The 23298-nt window shown below is 34.2% G+C and overlaps 2 protein-coding genes across 2 annotated transcripts in view; both read left to right on the top strand.

The window, feature by feature from the left end:
- LOC123697190 (G-protein coupled receptor moody-like) overlaps positions 1-13151 on the top strand; it is a 73121-nt gene extending 59970 nt beyond the window's left edge. Inside the window, exons 2-4 of the mRNA XM_045643612.1 lie at positions 8124-8581; positions 11786-12024; positions 12103-13151. Of these exons, the coding sequence (XP_045499568.1) occupies positions 8342-8581; positions 11786-12024; positions 12103-12946 (1323 nt within the window). The 5' untranslated portion in view covers positions 8124-8341 and the 3' untranslated portion in view covers positions 12947-13151. The remainder of the gene's footprint in view (positions 1-8123; positions 8582-11785; positions 12025-12102) is intronic.
- Positions 13152-13311: 160 nt separating this feature from the next.
- LOC123697191 (G-protein coupled receptor moody-like) lies at positions 13312-19168 on the top strand. Its single transcript, XM_045643613.1, has 3 exons — positions 13312-13935; positions 17064-17302; positions 17875-19168. Exons 1-3 carry the CDS (start codon positions 13699-13701, stop codon positions 18650-18652), a joined length of 1254 nt encoding a protein of 417 aa, XP_045499569.1. The 5' UTR covers positions 13312-13698; the 3' UTR covers positions 18653-19168.
- The last annotated feature ends 4130 nt before the right edge of the window (positions 19169-23298 follow it).

A 23298-nucleotide genomic window follows, 5' to 3' on the forward strand; every position in this document is an offset into this window, starting at 1 on the left:
ATGACTAAGAAATAAAGAAAGAGAGAAGGAAAAAGAAGATTGAATCCTTGGATCCTGCACACGATCGAAATAGTCTCACAAAGAGAAATTTCATTAAACATCTCTCTATCTCTATTACAGCTTCCGGATTCAGTCTAACTAGATCCGTTTTATAAGAACAGATTTTAGTACTAAAAACGTGTGTTCATTTCATTTTAGAAATTGCAAAGGCACTTTGCTGAAAATCAATGTAAGAATAACAGTGTAGAATTATAGCATACAAATTTGTTCGTCGCTATAATCGGATGAAAAAATGGATCAAATGAATGAAAAGAGACGTAATATACTTCTTATTACACAAGCAATAAATATCTAATAATACATAGACGAAAGAAGAATAACCATCAAATACCAATATGACACCACATCACAAAAGTTCATCGACAGTAAAAAATAAGCACATCCGTCCAGATTTTGGGATCAGCTATTCATCTATACTTATATTATAAAGCTGAAGAGTTTGTTTGTTTGAACGCGCTAATCTCGGGAACTACTGGTTTGATTTAAAAAAAAATTCGGTGTTAGATAGCTCATTTAATCAGGAAGGCTACTATAGGCTATAATATCATCACGCTACGACCAACGGGATAGGTGTCACGGGGATGAAACCGCGCGGAGCAGCTAGTAAGAAATAAATTGCGTAAAATGTATACCTAAGCTGTCAAAAAAGTATAGTCATAAAGCACATTAGGTATATATTCAGGTAACAATACCATTAATTCACACACAACTATAGCCCCTATATTAATCAGCGCGACATTGAGCGCTCTGTATCATATCTCTTTAATTAATCAAGGGATCTTCATTATAACCACGGCTAAGCAAAAGTTCCAGAACAATGGAAAGAAACATTTACCCATATTACACGTTGTATTGTCGCACCCAGTACTCCAGACCGTAAATGGGAACCTTTTTATGTAATACCACCAGAATTTATTACCGCATCACAAAAGAAAATCTGGCCATAAGTTTATTGAACTTCGTAAAACATTGATTCAAGGGTTTCCGTAATTTTATTGCGCGATCTCGTCAATTTTGGGGTTCGCACGTGTTAGTGTTATTTTTTTTTTTATTTATTTATTTAGCATCAAAAATTCGGATATCGCAGATCCATTTGTTAGTAAAAAAAAAAAAAAAAAAAACAACCTAAGTATTAATGTTAGTAAAATTACATCTAAAAACTAAAAACTAAATCCACCATAGGACACTCTACGCGTAGACATGTCGCTTTGACGCAACAAGTGTACGCACAAAGTGTCCCATGATTGGCGCACTTACATCCTCCGCGATGGTCCTTATAATGCTGTTGGAACTGCCCCGCACTCTCATTAAAAGAGAAGCTGTTTTTTTGCGAATGACGGCCCAGAAATCCGATGTGTGTGCTTGAGCGAACATCCCGGAGGCGCTGCAGAAGCGTGGCAGTTTCAACAGCATTCGGAAGGCATTATTATACAGGACACGAAGAGCATTTAACGATCGATCCGCATAGTTGGCCCAAAGACTGCTCGTGTAGAGATTCTGACAGAACGCCTTAAAAAGCATTATTTTTACGTCTTTACTACAACGAGCAAATCTACGAGCCAACATATTGGCTCTAACCGCCAACGCCCGTCGCTCCCGCTCAATGTCCACATTGTCTCGGAGGTCATCGGTAAGCATATGCCCAAGGTACTTAAATTGTTTAACTCTTTCTATAACTATACCATTAAGAGCTATGGTGGAAGTACATCTAGGATACTTACCGGTGTCCCCAAATACAACATATTTACATTTGTTTACATTGTATTGCAGACCATGTGCCTCAACGTATTTCTCACAAACTCTCAATAATTCAGACACAGCAGAAGCAGTCGGGGCCAGCAACACCATATCATCGGCATAACTGATATTATTTACGCAGACACCTCCAATGCTGCAACCGACATGCATACTGCTGAGCTCGACAATAAGGTCATTGACATATAGATTAAATAGCTTGGGAGACGAAAGTCCGCCTTGCCTAACACCACATTCGAGCCCATACACTTCGGAGTATGAGTTAGACCATCGAACAACATTTTTTTGGTTAGCATACCAGAATTTAAACGTATTTAATATGCCTGCCGGTATACCCTTGTCCCTCAACTTCCTCCATAAGATGTCATACGACACCAGATCAAATGCCCTGGATAGGTCGAGGAAACAAGCATACACAGGAGTCCTACGCTTGTTGTAGTATTGAACAGTGTGCTTAAGACTCAAAATAGCGCTTTCAGTAGAGAGTCCGGGTCTAAAACCGAACTGAGCGTCATGGAGGCTTAAAAAGCCATTAAGATTAGCATCAAGCACACTGTCCAACACCTTGGCTAGAATCGTTGCGAGCGATATGGGGCGATAATTTCCCTTATCGGAGATGTCACCCGTCTTATTTTTAATCACAGGCACGACTACAGTTTTCATGAGAGCCGCGGGAAGATAGGCGTGACTAATACATAAGGTGTAGAACATGGAAAGTATTCTCGGCAAGTGACATCCCCCATACTTTAAATGTTCCACACTGAGTCCGTCATGGCCCGGAGATTTACCTCTACTCATGTTTTTTATGATAGATGCAACCTGCTTAGAAGAGACATGAAGCAGAGGCTCATCCCCACACCTGCCGGTCTCCTCGTAAATCGCGGCCGAGGGCCCCAAAGGTGACCGCACTTTAAAATGTTCTCTAAACATATTAGCTATATCTTCAGGTTTATTACGCCCCTCCACACTCACCGGCAAACTTGGCTTAATATCAAGTTTAGAAGTGGATTTCCAAAATTGAACAAAATTGAAGTTATGATAGTTGCAGATTTTCACCTAATATTACGAGGACCAGATTTATGGCCGTAGGTAATCGTAGTCTAAAAAAAATTCCATTTGATTTTTTTTTTCTTTTAAAAGAAAAAAATACATATTTAAATTTGTACGAATTAAATTAGACAAGCAAGAAATGCTTTAATACCTGCCAGTATTTATCATAGGAAACATAAAAATATCATAATTTTTGCCACAAAACTGTATTCCGTCGAAAATTTTATTCCCACAAACATAGATGTCAATTTTTTTATTGCATCAGTCCTTTAGTATGGCGGCAGTACGTTGTCTCTATTTAAAAATAAAAATCCTAGTTTATTCTCATGGACTAAAATGAAAGATACTCGGCATTCGGTTCCGTAACAATCTTTTCATAAGGCTCATATATTTTGTCATTCCACGTACAGAATTTCTCTTTCAAAAATTATTTTATTTCCCGAGTAAAAGACCAGTCCATTGTTTTCACTATAAAAAGCTTTTTTAAATGTATATAATATGTATAATTGTATAGGTATATATTTATATCGCCCAAGAAGCTATTATTTACAGATACATTAGTACCTTTCTCACTCAATTTCAGGTATTCATTTCGGGTGTTATTTTATTATCGCCAGCTCGTACAAATAAGTATTGTTACATCAATCAACCAAAATCACATTAGAAGCCACCAACACCTGCCCCTTTCCTCAATCAATCACTAACTTACAAGATAATTTCTATTTACTAATAGCATTGGAAAAGATATAGGTAGCAAATTTGACTTCTGAATAAATAATTCCTTGTCAACTTTAATAATAAATATGTTAATAAGCTGGTTTCAATCCTGAGTCGTGATTGGTTTCAATGAAGATGATTGCTCATTTGCGTTGAGAAAGCTTAATATAATGGACTTGATAATTACGTTTTAATACTTAATGGATTATATTCCTTTTAAGTGATTACATAATTGATTCCGTTTTTATATTAGTTATACGTTCTAGTGCATATTGCGTCTTGACTGTTCTTGAATTATTCATACGTGTTTAATAATAGTAACTATATGATTTTCCCTTTGGTGCGATCACCATATTAAACTATGCCTTGATCGATTCGTCCGGTTGACTGTCACTCGAATATTGGATAGGACCAAAGATAGAACTCATATCCTTGGAATATGCAGTGGTTTGTTCCGTTATGTGTTGCTACTATTTGCATGTAAATGCAAATGTCTGGGTGGATGCATAATTTGATACAATATGTGGTATAAAATCTCTACTGGTATCAAAATAGACCGTTAAAATTAATGTTCAAAGTAAACTCATTTAACGTATAACGTTTATCGAATACCGATTGTTTATTAGAAAAATTATTTTAACAATTTTGATTATAATATTATAAATTTTTAATTAAAGATTTGGTTTCTTCGCTCGAATTTTATAATTAAACCACCATACTTACTATCCCTATTTTGTGAAAATTTTGATTTGATCATGATAAAAAAGTAAGATTCAAATAATAACCAAATTGACATTTGAAGCCCATATATTCCAATTCATATCCAATAAGGCTGTATGGGTCGAAACCTTTGCCTTCCTTTTACAAAAAAAAATCATATTGGCGGAAAAAACTGTGAGAGCTTTTACGATGTGACTGAATTTATTTTCAACTGTTCAGTATTTGAATATTATTGATTAACCCTATACTGCCGCTTAATTGTAAGTAACTTTATTATCAATTATACTTATAATTTAACATAATAAGTGTTTTATAGTTTTTCTTCACAATTTTTCATGGAATTTTCTTCAAGGTGTGACGTCAAACGATACACCTAATAAAGCATCCACGTAATATTACAATAATTAACACGGATCTCGACCCAAAAAAGAATCGGGTCGGATCGTCACGTAAAACAATAAGATGATAATGTTTTTGCTTATTCAGGCTCTACTTAACACCCCAGGCTGCCTTTTGCGTCCTTAATTGGTACTGCCATTTACCTATTTGACAATCTTGTCCCGTTTGCATTTGTTACGTCTTCTTATACCTAATGCGGTAACGTTGGCTAACGCTAATTGTATTTATGTATCTAATAATGTCTTATTCGGTTCGTTCTCTTTAGTTTTCTTTCGGGAATGGTGACATATATTGTGTGTTCTATAAATTTACGCTTACGTTATTTGCGATGATAATTACACGTGGAAGTTGGCACGATTCGGATTTATATATTAATGGGAATATTTGTATGTCATTTAGTAACGATTAAAATCTTATCGGTCGTGTTAATCACGTGGATTATTGAAGCTGTTTCGTGTTATTAAAAATACATAAAGTGAGTAAATATGCCAGAATGCATAATAGTAACTGTAAAAGCTTTAATAGATAAATCATCAAACCATAAAATTACAAAGAAACGCTTCAAAGTGAGCAACAAAACTTAGATTAAAAATTTGAATATAATTTTGGCTAATAGATTATTATAGACGGGGTTTCGTAGACCTTATTTGAAGCTGAATAAGCAATTTAGAAAGAACTGCTTTGTGTTTAAATATCCAAAGACGATACATATCCATAACTTATACAAAATTGTTATTTAAAGTAATGAGACGAGATTATTGACTTTTCGAAGAATGCTAAAGTACTATAATTGAAACATAACCGGAATTACTTCTACGATTTCACTATGCATGACCTCTATCCTAAATCATGTAAATATTGTAATTTTATAGAACATAAAATCCATCTTGCGTATTAATTGAATAAAGTCTATATGTATAGCCGTCATTAAATGACTCCATTCTTCTATCTCACTAATTTCGGCACGTTAATCAAAATATTCATGAAATAATAGACATTAAAAGGTTATTCGGTATGTTTACGAGCATCACTGTCACGTAGAGATAATTAAACCGCAAAAGATCATTATTAAGATTGAAATCTGTTGTACTAGAGATTGGTTGGTATTTTATCTCGACTGCTGAGTGACGTGACTTGATTACAAGTTTGGGATCTGTTTCTTTTTTTTTATTATTCTGTAAATGGATGGACAATGATGTGCTATAGTATTGTAATAAAGACGTTATATAGCGAAGGTTTTTATTTACTTACTAAAGCACGAGGTCCTTTTTGAAGGGCTGGAACTGAGACCGAGAACAGAATATGATCATATACATTTCTTTTTGCGTTGTATAAATAGCATAAATATTTTATTTTTTTTGCTTTTTATTGCTGTTTCTACTACTCTTTCCGGGAGTAATGGCCGTGGCTATTTAAATAACATAAATGTAGTATGGGGTAGAAACACTACAAATGTTCAGGATATTGCAATATTATTTGTACAACTATTAACTATTTAATAGAAATAATTAGACGACAAAGGCTCATTATTATTTATAATTATTTGATTGCCCATTAAGTTGAGATTACTACAGAGATATGTATTTTTACATGATACCAATAACAATTTACGTACCAAATTTGGGGCAAAATACACAAATTATTATTTACTGGCTATAAATGTCAAGGAATGTATAATTAATTAATAGAGCCAATACATATTCCATTACTTTGTTCTCAATAAAAATAAAAATAAGAAATTGAATGACAAACGTGTGGATTACTTCCGAAATACAAAGAGAAGATTAAGAAACCAATTACAAACGAATCCTCTGGAGATAAAATTAGTTTTATTTCGAAATGACACGTATTTAATGCTTTGTTATTGTTTTTTTCCTCAAATATAAAGTTGTCTACTCCAATTTTACAATTAGTATCTTATTACCTACATTCTAGGGCATCTTTTATACAATTTATTGGAACTAGCTGCACTTACGTAATAATATATAGCCTGTAACCATAGCCTTCCTTGATAAATGGCCTATCTAACAACGAAAGATTTTTTTCAAATCGGACCAGAGTAGTTCCTGAGATTAGCGCGTTCAAACAAGCAAACAAACAAACAAACTCTCCAGCTTTATAATATTAGTATAGATTAATAATAAAATCAATGAAAATGAAATCACGTATATTACTTTTGTTGTTTGCACTGGGATGCCTTTAAACCATTTGCATTTTATAAATGTGTGTACAAATAATATCAAAATTTTTTTTAAATTTAATATCGTATGATTTGCTCCAATTGCTACTGTTTAATGACTACTGAAACCGTAACAAGAACTCAATAACAGTAAAGTTACCTTATTAACTTCCCTATGTTTCAGAAATACGCCTTAATTAACTTGCAGTAAAGTCGAAAGTGATTTCACTGAAATCACTTAACTTCTAATAAATATACCGTCACGGACGAGTGTACCTTTGATTTAATAAAATATTGGAAAATGAGTACAGTAATTAATTTTAATTAGAAAACGTTACACACGTTCGCATGTGCTTCTGTTAATTATTGATATTGTTGATTTCGTTGTCCAATGTTTTATGCTTTTTGCGGAATAATTAATTTATAAGAATGTTATTTTTGTATTTTTACGAACATTTTTACTGTATATATTAAGATCATCCCAATTACTATCCCTTTATTGTTATAGTAATATATAGTAGGCAATATTGTTTCTTAATAAGAATTAGAAACTAAATTGTTAACTACTTCAAAATTTTCTTATCTAAAAATCGTGCTCATACCCAAATTACCTTACCTTGTTAGTCAAAATTAAAATTAAATTTTAGTTGTATTAAAACAACTGACTACTATTTAATTTTAAATAGTCGAAATCTAAGTTTATCTTCACACTTACAAATTATGGTAATCTTTATTGCATACAATTTCATTTCATTCCTTAATATAATTGATAAACCAAACCGGATGATAAAACTCTCAAATCCGATATCGGCGTTAATCACGAGGAAGTCAGAAGTTAGCATCTTAGTTTGGTTGATTAGTACCAAACCGGTGGATTCCGTTTAATTAACGTAGCCGCTGTAATCGGAAAAGCTAGAAAGTTCCCAAGTCTGTGGAAATAGATTATTCAACCACATCGAATATTATCTATGATAAATGAGCGTTTGGTAGCACTTCTCATCCATATTGAATCAAAATTCAATTTTGACGATTTTATCGTTAAATAGTTTTCGCCACAGACAAGGCACATATATGCATAATATAATAAAAAACTGTTTCCTTCCTCTTCGTTAATGGAGTTAAAAGCATTAATACAATGTTGCATTCTATACAAATTGGGTTTTAAGTGCACTTTTAACCGTATCAATGAATACATGATTTATATCAATGCTTGCATTATTAGTAAAGAATCTTATCTCCACAGGTCATCACGCGTAAAACAATAATGGAGCCGACTCACTGATAGGCCTACTTCCTGAGCAGCTGCCCGATAGCCCCACAATGCGTTATCACACGAGACTCTTGACAGAAACGAAGTTCTGGGCCCCTTATCAGTCGTGGATGAAGCCTGCGCGTGTCCCGACCTAAACAAAACGCTAAATGGTGGCGACCTCGTGAGAAAACGATGTGTAATCTGTTAAAATGGGTGATTTGTTTCCAAGTATACCAAAGAGTACGCTGGCCAGTGAGGTAGACGGGCACAATTGGAGCGTGGTCGGTCTGGATGCGTATAGCACTGATGAAGAATTGGCTGCTGTTGAACTATTTAAGGACTACCCTGAAGCATTGCTGAGGTTCGCTTCAGTATGCTGTGTGCTTTTCATGCTGGTTGGGATTCCTGGAAATTTCATCACTATAATCGCTCTAGCGCGATGTAAGAAGGTGAGCTTACATATATTTTGATATGTTTGTGCGAAAACATTAGGACTGTAATTACAAAAGTTTCGTTCACGGTTCCGGGACTAGTTTAAAACTGACTAGCTGTTTGATTTACAACTCAGAACTTAATTGGAAATCGTACATATCTAATTTTTAGTATAGTCCCGTATGGCCAACATGTTGCTTTTTGTTTATAGGTTTGTAATTACTGGTGTTTCCTAAACATAATTCAATAATTCAAAGCAATTCACATAATTTCTATTTATACGGTTCAAATGTAGTTTCTATTCAGTAAATCGAATTTCTTCACATATCTTATTATAACTCGTACACACGTTCTTTTATAAAAATCTGCGATAGCAGCTCAGAGAAAAAAGAAATAGGAAACGTTATTGAGAATCTTAATATAAATTGATATCGATACACGCTTTTACGTATAAACTAGGCAATAACAAGCTATTGAAATACTGACACCATATTATTTTCTTATTTGTTTTATAGGTAGGTATAATTTGTAATGATCACAATTCATGCTTATAATATTGTCATCATCATCATCATAAAATAATCAGTTGCGTCTTTGCTTTCTGTTTTGCCCAAATTATATCATGTCACATGTGACTGTATTAAAAACTGAAATCAACAATTAGAATAGAAGCATCGTTTTCTATTTATATAAAAGTTGTCTTATATTGATTAATATAAATATAAAACGCAACATTATTATTTGTCAAAGAAGTTCTTACAATTTTCTGTACAGCATTGTTGTTGGATTTGTAGCCCAATAGAGATAAAGATCAATAGAATAGTTCAATCAGGCTCAGTATTATGTTACACAGTTTATATAAAAACCATTCCGTTGCTAAATAAAACTTCTGTGGCTATTTCATACCCTCTACTGTCATATAGAGCAATACTAAACTAATTGAATATAGACACACAAACATTTAGTCCCTTATTAACTTTCCTTATTTGTAAGGATTATTGCTTTCTTCCTTTATTCAAAGCGTTTGAAAATAAACTAAATACAGTAGAACCTCTATAAGTCGAATATCAAGGGAGACGCCAAAAAATTCGAGTTATAGAGTTTTCAACTTATGGAGGATTTCGACTTAGGCGGATTTTGATTCGACATAAAGAGTTTAAGGTTTATTCTTATAAATTTTGAATTCACAAAATCAAAATTGAACACCTGACACCAATTAAGCAAACACGTGTTTACGTGAGTCATAGATTTATTATCGTATACTCCTAAAATGTTTTCTAAGAAACAATAGTGTACTTTCATTGTCGGCAAGTTCTTAAAGTCGGTAACTTATTTTTGTTCGAACAATAGAGGTAATAAATTCCTAATGATCAAGTTGTAAAGGTTTTAAAATAAAACGTTGCTATGTTCGACATACAGAGGTCAAATTTAATTTTTCGAGTTATAGAGTGAAAATATGTACCAAAATGGCTTGGAGGGACTCGGTGATTATTTCGACTAACAGAGGTTAGAGATTTCAAGTAATGGAGGTTTTGGTGTTTGAAGGGAAGGGAACAAAACATTTTTTCGAGATTTGGAGGTTTTTGACTTATCGAGGTTCGACTTAACGGGGTTCTACTGTAAATCATCATCAGATAATATTGACTACATATAACGCCCATACAGGTAATATAATACATATCATACATTGTATCCATACAAATTTGTAAAACAAAAAATTTACCACATATTTACCAGCAAAATAAACTATAAACAATCGGGTAAATCACAGTCTCATCAGTTTTTCATTTATTCATACGTACCCTACTTTTTCATTTAATCCTTATTAAGGGCATGCTAGCAGCTTGACATATCCAGAAGGATTCTAGTTCTCAGAAGCAGAAACGGATTAAATCATAACAAGAGGATTACCATGCTGGATTGTAACGTGCAGAATTGAGACACCTTTCATATTGTTAAATTTTATGGATTGTAGGATCACTGACAGCAACAAGGCGAAATAGAATAGATTACCTACCAATAACTATACATTTCATATTGCATAACTAGTAATAATTTATGCACCATATATACCCATAGGTACCTATATTCGAATGCGGCTATCGATATCTGAATAAATATTCAGATATCCATTCTAATATTGTGTTCTACATCACCCTGGCTACTAAACATCAGAAATAACATCCTTCCGTTATATAAAGTTACACCCACAAAATATAATACAAAATAAACTAATCAAAGTGAGTGCATTCCCAATGTGAACAATCAGTATTTGCGGAAGACCAAAGTAGATAAAACTTCGTTGTTTACACATCACATTTAAGATAATGCGGTCATCGTACAAACACAAACAAATATATAAAAGATAAAACTAGTTATATAATTGATAGAGTCGTTGAAAATTAAAATAACATTATTGAAAAGTAGTAATGCTTTCAGGGTTCCTGAATAAAATGAGGTTATCCAATGCTCGTTGATTAAAATTATAATTGATATTATTTGTTTTCTATAAATAATAAATATGATATTGTTACACCCCGAGTAAGGATTGAAGGCTCTAGTCTAGCCCTAGGTTTATTTTTTTATAATTTATTTTTATCAAGTACTCGAAATTTTTTTCATATATATTTCAGAATGTAACACTATTACAATTTACATGTACCCTTTACAGAAATAAATATGACAGCACAGAAGAAAGTAACACATATATTCTGTGTTTCAACTGAAATCTCATATTGCGAGACCTTTGTGATAATATAAAATGTCTGATTCGCTCTAATAAAAGCGCTTCTACTCACTTCTTATCATTGTACACAGCCTTTCATAAGGATTATACTTTTATGAAAGATGACATTTTAAATATAAACTTCTGATAACATCATTTATTTTACGCATGTATCTTGTTAATATATTCTTTCATCTCTATTAAAATGATAACAAAAGGAACAAGTAATTACAATATAAACTTAATAGTTAATATGAATGCATTCACAACAATATCATTTGTTAGCGTAGGTCAGTGCTCAGCCGACAATCATTATAAGTAATAAATAATAACTTTCGAGGATGTTGATAACACAGTTTAATCACTGTACGGGAATTCATTGAGTTATATTTACCACATGTAGCCCATTCTATTTTTATAGTTTACATGTTTGAAGGAAACCGTAAACCTAATTTTGAATGCGTGTTAAATAAATAATATTTTACAATCTTTTCAGGTGCGTAATGCGACTGCGGTGTTTATAATGAACCTATCATGTTCGGATCTGTTGTTCTGTTGCTTCAATCTTCCGCTGGCTGCTTCGACCTTCTGGCAGCGGTCTTGGACACATGGACGCATTCTCTGTCGGATGTTTCCTTTAGCGAGATACGCGTTAGTCGCCGTGTCACTGTTCACAGTCCTCGCTATCACTATCAATAGATATGTTATGATCTCTCACCCTAGACTGTATCCTAAGTAAGTTTTCTATTATTTTTTATAACGTATAAGCTGTATGTAATTTTAATTTTTCTTAATGTTTGATTTTGATTGCAGATTATACAAAAGACAATATTTAGCCGTGATGGTAGCGGGCACGTGGGCGTTCTCATTCGGAGCATTGATAGCGACATGGCTAGAAAAATGGGGTCGATTCGGTCTAGATCCTACTATTGGATCGTGTTCAATTTTGCCGGATCGCAACAACCGCTCACCCAAAGAGTTCCTCTTCGTCGGCGCTTTCATGTTGCCCTGCTTAGCGATAGTCATTTGCTACGCGCGGATATTTTGCATAGTTAGAGATGCAGCTAGAAGGTCAAGAGCTCCTTGCAGTGGGCGTCCGCGACCGGGTCTAGAAGATTCAGCTGTTGGATCAGCGTCTACAGCGCTAGAACGATCGCCAGGCCCTGAAAATGGCGTACATCATACTAGTATCCCAAGAAAAGCGCTTCTAGCCCCACCTATACTTCATTGTCCCCCTACGCCTGGCCCTGAACGGTCATCTTCATCTGGTGTAGACACTCTAGATGGCCACGACGACGAATGTGCCCTAGATGCGAAACCTCGAACTCCAAGCGGGGGAGAAACTGCCAAACGACTGCGTCAAGCGGCTGTCGTTCTCAAACGCACTCCCGTTCCCGTCAGACCCCCTCGTTTAACTCCCAAAGACAGAAAGCTATTAAAAATGATAATGGCCATAATGTTATCGTTCTGGGTGTGCTACCTGCCGATAACTTTGACGAAAATATTCCGCGAGTTCACTTCGCACCCCGCGGCGAATATCGCCGGCTACATTTTAATATATTTGACGACATGTATAAATCCCATTATATACGTGGTGATGTCGAGCGAGTACCGGCAGGCTTATAAGAACCTGTTAATGTGCCGCAAGAGGGCGTGACGTTCGCCCGGCGACGGCGTCTCAGAGAAACGCCCGCCGTAACTTCTGCGTAATGAACTGAAACAGTGAAGTGTTACATTGTAGACGCTCAGATACTTATTGATACTAAACTTTGTACTTGTTTATATACATGTTATATGTAGGATTTATATGAGAGCATGATTTTTCCATGAATAATTTGTTATAATCGCGAGCCGTCCGTGATTGTGCTAAATGATGATGAGTGCAATGTTTATTACAAATTAGCGTAGAGATATAATCGAATAGTATTTCAACTATATATTTATATTGTAATTGTGTTATTTATTTACTGTCTGATAAGTATGCGATAAGGAATAGTAGTTACGACACGAGTCTCGTTATTTTTATGTAAATTAATTGAAGTATTGAATACTACAATATTGATGGATCGAAAATACTCTATAATTTATATAAAAAGAATAATATCTAGCGTAGTGATTATTAAATTGTTTCAACATTCCTGTAGCCCTATTACGTATTGCATTAGTGATAACAATGTATCTGTTTGAATTGTAATTAAAAAGGAAGCGAGTTCCGATAGTGTGTGAGCAATAAATTTTTATACGGTTTAGTGTTCGATAAGTAAACAAAGCAATGGGCTGAATAAAATGTTCAATATCAAACGGGCGAAACCCGTTACATCCAAAACTGAGTCATTAAGGAAATATTCTAGGAAAGAATTACCACAAAGATGTTTATAAACTCATTTGTAATGGACTTACTGTGGATGTATGACGTGCGAAGTGTTGTTATACTTTGAAATGGCATACGAGAAAGGGTTTGCAGTTCTGTTTGCTAATGGAAGTGAAATATTTAACTTATCGGACTCTGAGTTGGGTTCAGTGCAGTTGTTTAAGGATTACCCAGATGGACTTTTGCGGTTCACGGCTGCTTGTTCCTTGGTCTTCATGATTATTGGGATACCCGGCAACCTCATTACTATCATCGCTCTGGCACGATATGAGAAGGTACGTTATAACATTTTAAATTGTAGGTACCTACACACAACACTACACACAAACAATCTTATTATTGAAATAGACGTATGTTTTATGTAAATGTAATTTCAATTTCATATCAACAAACCTATAAAGGAGTAAGAAAATTTGCAATAGTCCAAAATTGTAACCATACAAAGACTTCGTGCATGAATTCAATAAATTATTTGTCAGAAATCGATATCTCACGTCACAGCATCCTCGCGTCAGCACATACGTCAATAAACATATTATTTATACTCTGAAAACGGCACATATTATGACTAAATTGTGGTCAAAATGTATCCTCATAACACGGTTAGGGAAATCATTACCTACTGTTTTGTTGCAAGCGAAGTCTCCAAGAAACTAGCTCGTACGTCTACTAGTTGTGTGTTTTGTAGTACATATAGGTACGAGGTTTAAATATCCTACTAATTAATTAAATTTTCAGAAAAAATAAACGTGACAGTTAACGCACACTTGTTTGTTTACCTACAAAACATAATAAACGTTTCTACATAATATTACTATAAAATATCTATATAATGGTTAATAAATAATAAAAGCATTTTACTTTTACAACTTCACTGAAATATACAGAATAAATATAACATACATTTAAAAAGGAAAGCAGCCTTTGTTTGCTGTAATACCTAGGTACTTAAGATTATCCCTAAGCGCAAAACAAAAACGCTCCCTACTTTACAATATAAATTATGGGTATATAAACAATTTGTTCCTGCTCTGAATAAAAATATATTTTCATAAATAAAAAATAATAATAATTATCTCCTAAAATTCATGCCTTTGTACATTAAAATGGACCTATATACACCCTTGTAGACCTGGAGTACCTACCTAAAAAAGAATATCTTTAAAATCCCCTAATATACGATTCAATTCCCATGATTGGCTAAAGAATGAACGACTACGAGAAAAATACAGATAATAAATTTATTTCAATTCAACATAGTCCAAACTTACCAACATTGAAAATTTTCAACAACCGCTACACGCGAAACAAGCCGATGTATTTAAAACCTCTCGTATTACTAACACTTCTTAATAATTTAATCACAATCTATTGAAATGTTCATTGCGCTTTATTAGAATCATTTCCGTGGCCAATCGAATTAAATGTTACATGATTAATTGCTGCATAAACATAAGTATTTACAGGAAATATGTGAACTTTAACCAGACTGTAACATTAATTAGTGACTGATAAGCTTGAAATAATTATTATTAATTATTGTCATTTGATACACTCGTGAATATAAAGAAAAGATACGCTACCTTTTTTTTAGTTTCGTAAAAATTTTTACGCACACACAAAATTACTAATGGTGGGACATTTTAACCCGATTGTTTTGCTCAAAGTACTTGCACTCCATTAAACATGTTTTTTTATATTCAAATCACCTTTGTTTAAAGGCAATTTGATGACAAAAAATTAATGTTTTGTAAAACCATTGCGTACGTGCTCTAAACATTTGTCACATAGGTACTGAGAAATTGTTTATAAATGATGTACGGTAGGTATTTCACAGTATGATTCAAGGTGCAAATAATAAGAGACACCCATTTATGACTTATCATACATGTATTTTTGCGGTAAATATACATATGAGTTTACACAGCTTTTAACACTATACGTATTCCTGCTCGAAAATTAAACATTTTTATATCACAATATTTAAATTTTACTGAAAAAAAACCTTTAACTTATTAAACGTTTAAACATAGCAAGGACTAATATCATTTCTTTAATTTAAACTTGCAAGTATCAAAATATATTATGTAATAATGTAAATTACTTCTTTTATCATTATTAGTTATTTACACATTATACACTACTATACATGAACATTAAATTGAAATTTAAAGGAAAATTCGCTATTTTCTCACTGAGAGCAAAGCTAACCCGTATCAAATTTCGCAAAAATTTGTTCCCAAATTTCAATTCTATAAAAAGTTATAATATCACAGAATTTAAAATAAGTACATTGCAGAATGAATAATTATTTTATCTTAATTTGGATGTTTAAAACTTAACATTACCTATGTTAAATCTATAAATCTAAATTAATTAATTTAATAATTTAAGTGCAAGCTATAAGTAAACAGAAATTATCAAATCACACACTCTTATAATGTCTATATATCAATAGGTAATATGTTTTAGAGTAGACGATCTATTTTAAGATTTAATTATAACTGATAGTAGTCCTCCCTTGACCCCCAGTCAATGAATACATAATGCAAGGTAATTATAGGGTTGCAGTGCTTTGTTCAAATCAGTTTAATTTGTTATTTGATCAAACAGCGAGTTTAATGATTAATTTCAATCAAAACCTATTCTTCTTTGAAATATGTTAAATGTTCATTATGAAGATATATCACTCTTTGCTGGTTTTTAATTTAGAATGGAATTTTTAATATGTTCACCCAACCAACTCTTTTTATTGCAAAATAAAATGTTTGTTGGTGTTTGAATCATTAATTAAACTTTAATATCTATTCAATGTAACAGTCATGCATTAATCATACAATTTACAAAGTATTTTCATTATTAGTATACAAATTAAATTTATATTATATTATATTAATAAAATCGTTAAAACAACTAATGCCAGGTGCGACAGAAGGCGTGGCACAATCTTATCTTAATCAAAACATTACTATGCCGCGAAAAGCGATTCCTTCATGAATGTATGCTATCTTATAAATCATTGTGACGTCACAATTGAATAAATATTATGGCTGAAGTCAGAAAACTAAAGTGTCTGTTCTCATTTATTATGTACCTAAGAATTTAGATAACTTAAATAAAAGATTTATGACACGTAGTGGCATATCAATACTTTTCAAAAATGCGTCTCCCCCACAATATAACATCATAATAATAAAAATTCAACATCACTTCAGTAGTATGTAACTACGATGCTGATATGTAAAATGGATAATATGAGCATTAGAAGTTAACATAACGACCACTAAGCAATCATATTCAAAATAAATTAAAACAACACATACAAAAGCTTCACAGAAATAAAAAACACTTCAGTTTTGGCATTATTTAATAAGAGAATTTAAGGTAATTTCTTCTCTTACAGGTACGCAACGCAACCGCAATATTCATTATGAACCTATCGTGCTCAGATCTGCTGTTCTGCTGTTTCAATTTACCCCTGGCCATTTCTACCTTCCTCAATCGGTCTTGGGTACACGGCATCATATTCTGCAAGCTGTATCCCATGATGAGATATGGTCTCGTAGCCGCCTCCCTGTTTACCGTCCTGGCTATTACAATCAATAGATATGTAATGATCGCACATCCCAGACTATACCCAAAGTAAGTATTTTTTTCTATTATATTTTCAAAAATATTAAAATGCCTTTTTTTTGTTGATGACTTTTCGAACTGCTAAGTTGTAATTCATCCTTACTAATATTATAAATGCGAAAGTAACTCTGTCTGTCTGTCTGTTACTCAATCACGCCTTAACTACTGAACCAATTTGCATGAAATTTGGTATAGAGATATTTTGATAGCCTAGAAAGGACATATGCTACTTTTTACCCCGGGACATAGGATAGGTTTTATCCCGGAAATCCCACGGGAACGGGAACTATGCGGGTTTTTCTTTGACTGCGCGGGCGAAACCGCGGGTGAAAAGCTAGTATTCATATAAATAATAAACGTAGAAAGTATTTCATAACTCCGTTAATAAAATGAGGCACAAAACTGTTACTATGACCATAAAAAATATAGAATATTCTTTAATACGACAAATTATATGTCGTTAAAACATTTCATAGTCCATATTTTTTACATAATCAGGAAGATACATTCTTTAATGGATATGTAACACGAATAGATTGAAATTTGGTACGTAATTATTTACAGCTATTACGTTTTTACAGGATGTATAAAACACGGAACATAGGTCTTATGCTGGTGGTAATATGGATCGCAGCTTTCAGCGTTTTAATACCGACAGCTTTCGATAAATGGGGCCGATTCGGACTGGACGTAAAAATCGGCTCCTGTTCCATTATTGATGACAAGAACGGCCAATCGCCAAAGAAGCCCCTGTTTTTAACTGCCTTCATACTTCCTTGTGTTGCGATAATCATTTGCTACACTCGTATTTACTTCATAGTTCGGAAAACGTCTAAAAAATCTAAAGGTGTGGTGCCGTACAAGGGAGAACAACAACCGTCGTGCGTTGAATCATCGTCCGTTGATTCGTCGGAATCAATTTCAGTTAGAGTTTCTGGTCCCGAAGTGAGCAGTAGCGATAATATGGAAAGCTATTCTGAACAAAGTAAAAATGGAGCCGCTCAAAAGGCGGCAACATTTCAGATCCAAAGTAGAGATGACATTAAAAGACCTGAGAACAGACTTCGTAGAACAGCTCTAAGAAAGTCTATGGCGATGCTAAAACTGACTCTCCCGACACGAAAGGATAGAAGACTCGGAACTATGATAATGGCCATAATGGTGACGTTCTGCGTGTGCCATCTACCGATAACAATAACTAAGACGTTACGAGACATGAATCCTATACCGGCGTCAACGTTATCATCCTACATTCTATTGTATTTATCTTCCTGTATGAACCCAGTGATTTACGTGGTAATGTCAAACGAATACAGGAAAGCTTACAAAAATCTTTTAAGATGTAGGCGGAGGTCATGATATTTTTCAAATTAATTTAGGAACTACATTTCGTGAAGTATATAATAGCGCTTGAATGAATACTCAGTATCTATAATTTAGTTTTAAAGTTTCTCTGTTGCATGTTAGAGGAAAATATGATTGTAAATAGTAAAAACTCTAGATATTATTTAATAGGTTATTTGTCTCTTGAAATAAGTAAGTATAACATAAGTAATTGTGTATATTACATAATTACGCCGGATGTATAGTTGTAAGTAGATTGAATGTATAAACGGGCCCAAGGAGTAATAAAACTTGACATTCCGTACTGTATAATTTTGTATCAGCCATATAAAAGGAGTTGTACGAACAACAAAAATTCTGTATACGAATAGGTATTATAATATTATCAGATAATTGGCAATAACGTATGCATATTTGTAAATAATATAAGTATCGAATGGAAACTATTACTTGCTCGACGAACGAGAATAACTCACTAAATAATATAATATTGTTATGATGTTACTATAAACATTTTAGACGTGGAATTGTATCACGTTAATAAATAAAGTAAGTCAATGTTTATAAAATAAAACTTTTTTACCAACGTCTTTGAATATGGTTAGTCTGCTTAATACTAAAATACAAATTCAGAAAATATGATGTAAATAACAATCCTATAGGTCAGAATTTCAAAATATGAATCTTTTAAATGTTGATATAAATTTATAATTATGGAGTAATTTTGTACCAAATGATACATAATACCGCTATATAAAGTCAAAGAAATGAATAGTGCCATTTTATGGAATAACATTTATAATGTATATTTTGTCATTTAAGCGATAACAAAGGAAAGCGTGTCGTGTCCTAATTGTTAATTTATTAATTAGTACGTCATTATAAAATAAGTGGTTCATTTAAAATTGGAAACTTATCAAAGATGCCTAATGTTTGTATTGTTATTAAACTATATTAAGCAGAAAATTGTAATTAAAGATTTCTTTCTCAAATCAATTATGAGTATTAATATTAATTACGTTAAATACTTAAGCTGTTTCAGAGCTATCCTAATCTCGTACAGGCTGATGTCCGGGATATCCTCGGTGAAATGTCGGGTTAGTCGGGCTCTTGGGTCTTTAGCCGGACTATTAACAGGCTTGGCAACTGAGGTGTAAAGCTGCCGGTAGAACCTCTCGACCTCTCCTAATACCTCTGACTTGGCCGACACTACTACGCCACGGTCTGTCTTCAGCTTCGTCAGCCGGCTCTGCCCAATAGACATATCTCTTGCAAACACTTTCGAGCCTTGGTTTCGCTTAATCGCTTCCTCAATGCTTGAAGCATTAAAGGAGCGAATGTCGTGTCGCAGAGATTTAGATATCAGTCTATTGAGCTGCCTATATGACTTAGCATCTTCAGATGTGCGCAGTGGCATAGAGCGCCGGTCTGCCATAAGTTTCAGAGTGTGGTCTGAGAGTTTTTGCGGGTTTACTTTACGGGTTTTAAACAGCTGTTCTGAAACAGCTTAAGAACAACAAAGCGCCGGGTGAGGATGGAATCACCTCTGAGCTTCTGAGAGCGGGTGGAAAACCAATCCTCAGGATGCTCCAGAGGCTATTCAATTCCGCCTTGCTCGAGGGCACAACGCCTGAAGCATGGAGCAGGAGTGTGGTTGTTCTATTCTTCAAAAAGGGAGATAAGACCCTATTGAAGAACTACAGACCGATATCACTCTTGAGTCATGTTTATAAGCTGTTTTCAAGGGTTATCACGAATCGTCTCGAACGCAGGTTAGATGACTTCCAGCCTCCCGAACAAGCCGGTTTCCGTAAAGGCTTTAGCACCATAGACCACATCCACACGCTGCGGCAAATTATACAGAAAACCGAAGAGTATAATTTGCCATTATGCTTAGCGTTCGTGGACTATGAAAAAGCCTTCGATTCGATCGAGACCTGGGCCGTGTTGAGGTCTCTCCAGCGGTGCCGTATTGACTATCGGTACATCGAAGTATTGAGAAGCTTGTACGAAAACGCCACCATGTCAGTCCGAGTACAAGATCAGTGTACAAAGGCAATCCCATTGCAGCGCGGTGTTAGACAAGGCGACGTGATCTCGCCCAAACTTTTTACCGCTGCTTTGGAAGATGCCTTCAAACTGTTAGAATGGAAAGGACTTGGCATCAATATTAATGGCGAGTACATCTCTCATCTTCGATTTGCCGACGACATCGTAGTCATGGCAGAATCCCTGGAAGACCTTAATACAATGCTCGATGACCTCTACAGAGTTTCACAACAAGTGGGCCTTAGCATGAACATGGACAAGACGAAAATCATGTCAAATGTCCATGTTGTGCCCACTCCGGTCTCTGTTGGAAACTCTATTCTCGAAGTTGTTGACGAATATGTCTACCTCGGACAAACCATCCAATTAGGCAGGTCCAACTTCGGGAAAGAGGTCAATCGTCGAATCCGACTCGGATGGGCAGCGTTCGGGAAGTTACATAACATCTTTTCGTCCAAAATCCCTCAGTGCCTGAAGACAAAAGTCTTCGAGCAATGTGTGTTGCCGGTGATGACATACGGTACAGAAACGTGGTCTCTAACCCTGGGCCTTGTGCACAAACTCAGCGTTGCTCAACGTGCTATGGAAAGGGCTATGCTCGGAGTTTCCCTACGAGATCGAATCAGAAATGAGGAGATCCGTAGGAGAACCGGTGTCACCGACATAGCTCGCCGGATTAGCACGCTGAAGTGGCAATGGGCTGGGCACATAGCCCGCAGAACCGATGGCCGTTGGGGCAGAAAGGTTCTCGAATGGAGACCACGTACTGGACGACGAAGCGTGGGACGACCACCCACAAGATGGACAGACGACCTGGTCCGAGTGGCAGGGAGCCGCTGGATGCAGGCCGCCGGTGACCGGTCGTGGTGGAAAACCCTGAGGGAGGCCTTTGTCCAGCAGTGGACGTCCCACGGCTGAAACGACGACGTTAAATACCATCTAAACTCGAATAAAATTAAAAAAGTAAGATTTTGTTATGACTTACGAATGTATGGGTCTGATTGAATATATTTAATAATAAGTAGTTATTAATGTTTTTTTTGTTTATATACCTTAGGTTTTGAGCATTTTTAAAGCATTTTCGAAATAAAAATACTCTTAAAAGAAACATATTATATTCTGTTATGTAGAGTGAATTATTTAATTATTGTTAAAATTTATAATATTTCCCGTTTACTTACATATCTAATAAAAAAAATATATGAATATTATTACTATATGATACAATACTTTTGAATAATATAAAAGTGTTTATACATGAAAAAAGTGTTTTGAAAATAGTGTACGGTATGACAATGCTATTCTTTATTACACACTATAATATTGTACATCGGTTTTTCGTAAAATATTTCTAATGGTATCTTTTGAATTTAACGTTCAGTTTTGTAGCATTCAAATGCAACGACGACGAGTACAATATGGGGGTCTTCAAGCGAAGACTGAATACCGTATAGGGAAGCACGCTCCATCTTAGGCCACATCTCAGCTTACTATCAGGCGAGATCGTGGTCCAGCGCTTCCCTATCGTATAATAAAAAAAATGCTGTATACAATTTATAATTTCTATTATTTAAAATTGATCAGTGGTTTGTGATTGAGCTTAATGCAAATTATTACCCATATATTTGAAAACTACACATGTAATGAACAGCTAATGAAATGGCAATTAATTCCTAATTGGTAGTGAACACTTTGTTATTTAATTAACAAATGAATTAGCCTACTACTGAACAGCTAATGCATATCGAATTACGATACATTATGTATTTCATTTATATTATACTGGGTTAACAACGTATTGATATCAAGCTTAATATGGCTTTATGACTATGGCTATAAAAATGACTATGGAAAATATTCTTAAACTTCAAAGCGATAAAAATTTTTATAGTAGGTTAAAGTATGCCTTTGTTCTGTATGTAGGCTAAAGGTACATGATAAGGACACTCCCGAAATCGCTAAGAGTGTGTATTGTCATTTAAAAAGGTTATTGCATTGGTTGGTTGGCCTTGCATATTTTATATCTTATGTATAATTATAATTGTATTAGAAATGGAATATGCAAATTGAAATAAATATTTATTGTACTCCAAGCCGCAATTCATTCGCCAAAATAATTGCATTTAAGTAACAGTTGTTTTGAATAATTCATGTATAAACACTTACATTGCCAATAATTTATATGTGTTAATATTTTTAAGTAATCATGTAACGAGAACACCAAATATCTAGAACCAAAGAACCAACTCTCCTGGGGCCACGACACCCAAGCCATTGTACTTACCAAAGATGTAATTAAATAAATTGAAATGTTCTATTCTTAATGTGTTTTATTTTATTATTTTGTATGATGGTAATATGAAATAACTTTATTTCTATTTAGTGAATTCTATACATGTGAATTATTTTATACGTGGAAATTGAACATGCCTCGATGCAGGATTTGGATCAACTTTGCAACTCGCCTCAACATATTATGTTCATTTACCATCAGGGGAACAGCTCATTTGCCAATTCTGAAAATAATTAGGTATTAAACATTACTTAAATCGAATATCCAAAAACTCATACAAGATTTTATCGAAATGTAGTATTAAATATCTGAGATTTAA

The sequence above is a fragment of the Colias croceus genome, chromosome 14 (assembly GCF_905220415.1).
Source record: "Colias croceus chromosome 14, ilColCroc2.1".
In the NCBI taxonomy this organism is placed as follows: Eukaryota; Metazoa; Arthropoda; class Insecta; order Lepidoptera; family Pieridae; genus Colias; species Colias croceus.

Excerpts from the sequence above, each read along its gene's own strand:
- LOC123697191 (XM_045643613.1), top strand. The coding sequence starts at position 13,699 with ATGACGTGCGAAGTGTTGTTATACTTTGAAATGGCATACGAGAAAGGG. Across the intron at positions 13,936-17,063 it reads CTCTGGCACGATATGAGAAG|GTACGCAACGCAACCGCAAT; the intron begins GTACGTTATAAC and ends CTTCTCTTACAG. Across the intron at positions 17,303-17,874 it reads CATCCCAGACTATACCCAAA|GATGTATAAAACACGGAACA; the intron begins GTAAGTATTTTT and ends ACGTTTTTACAG.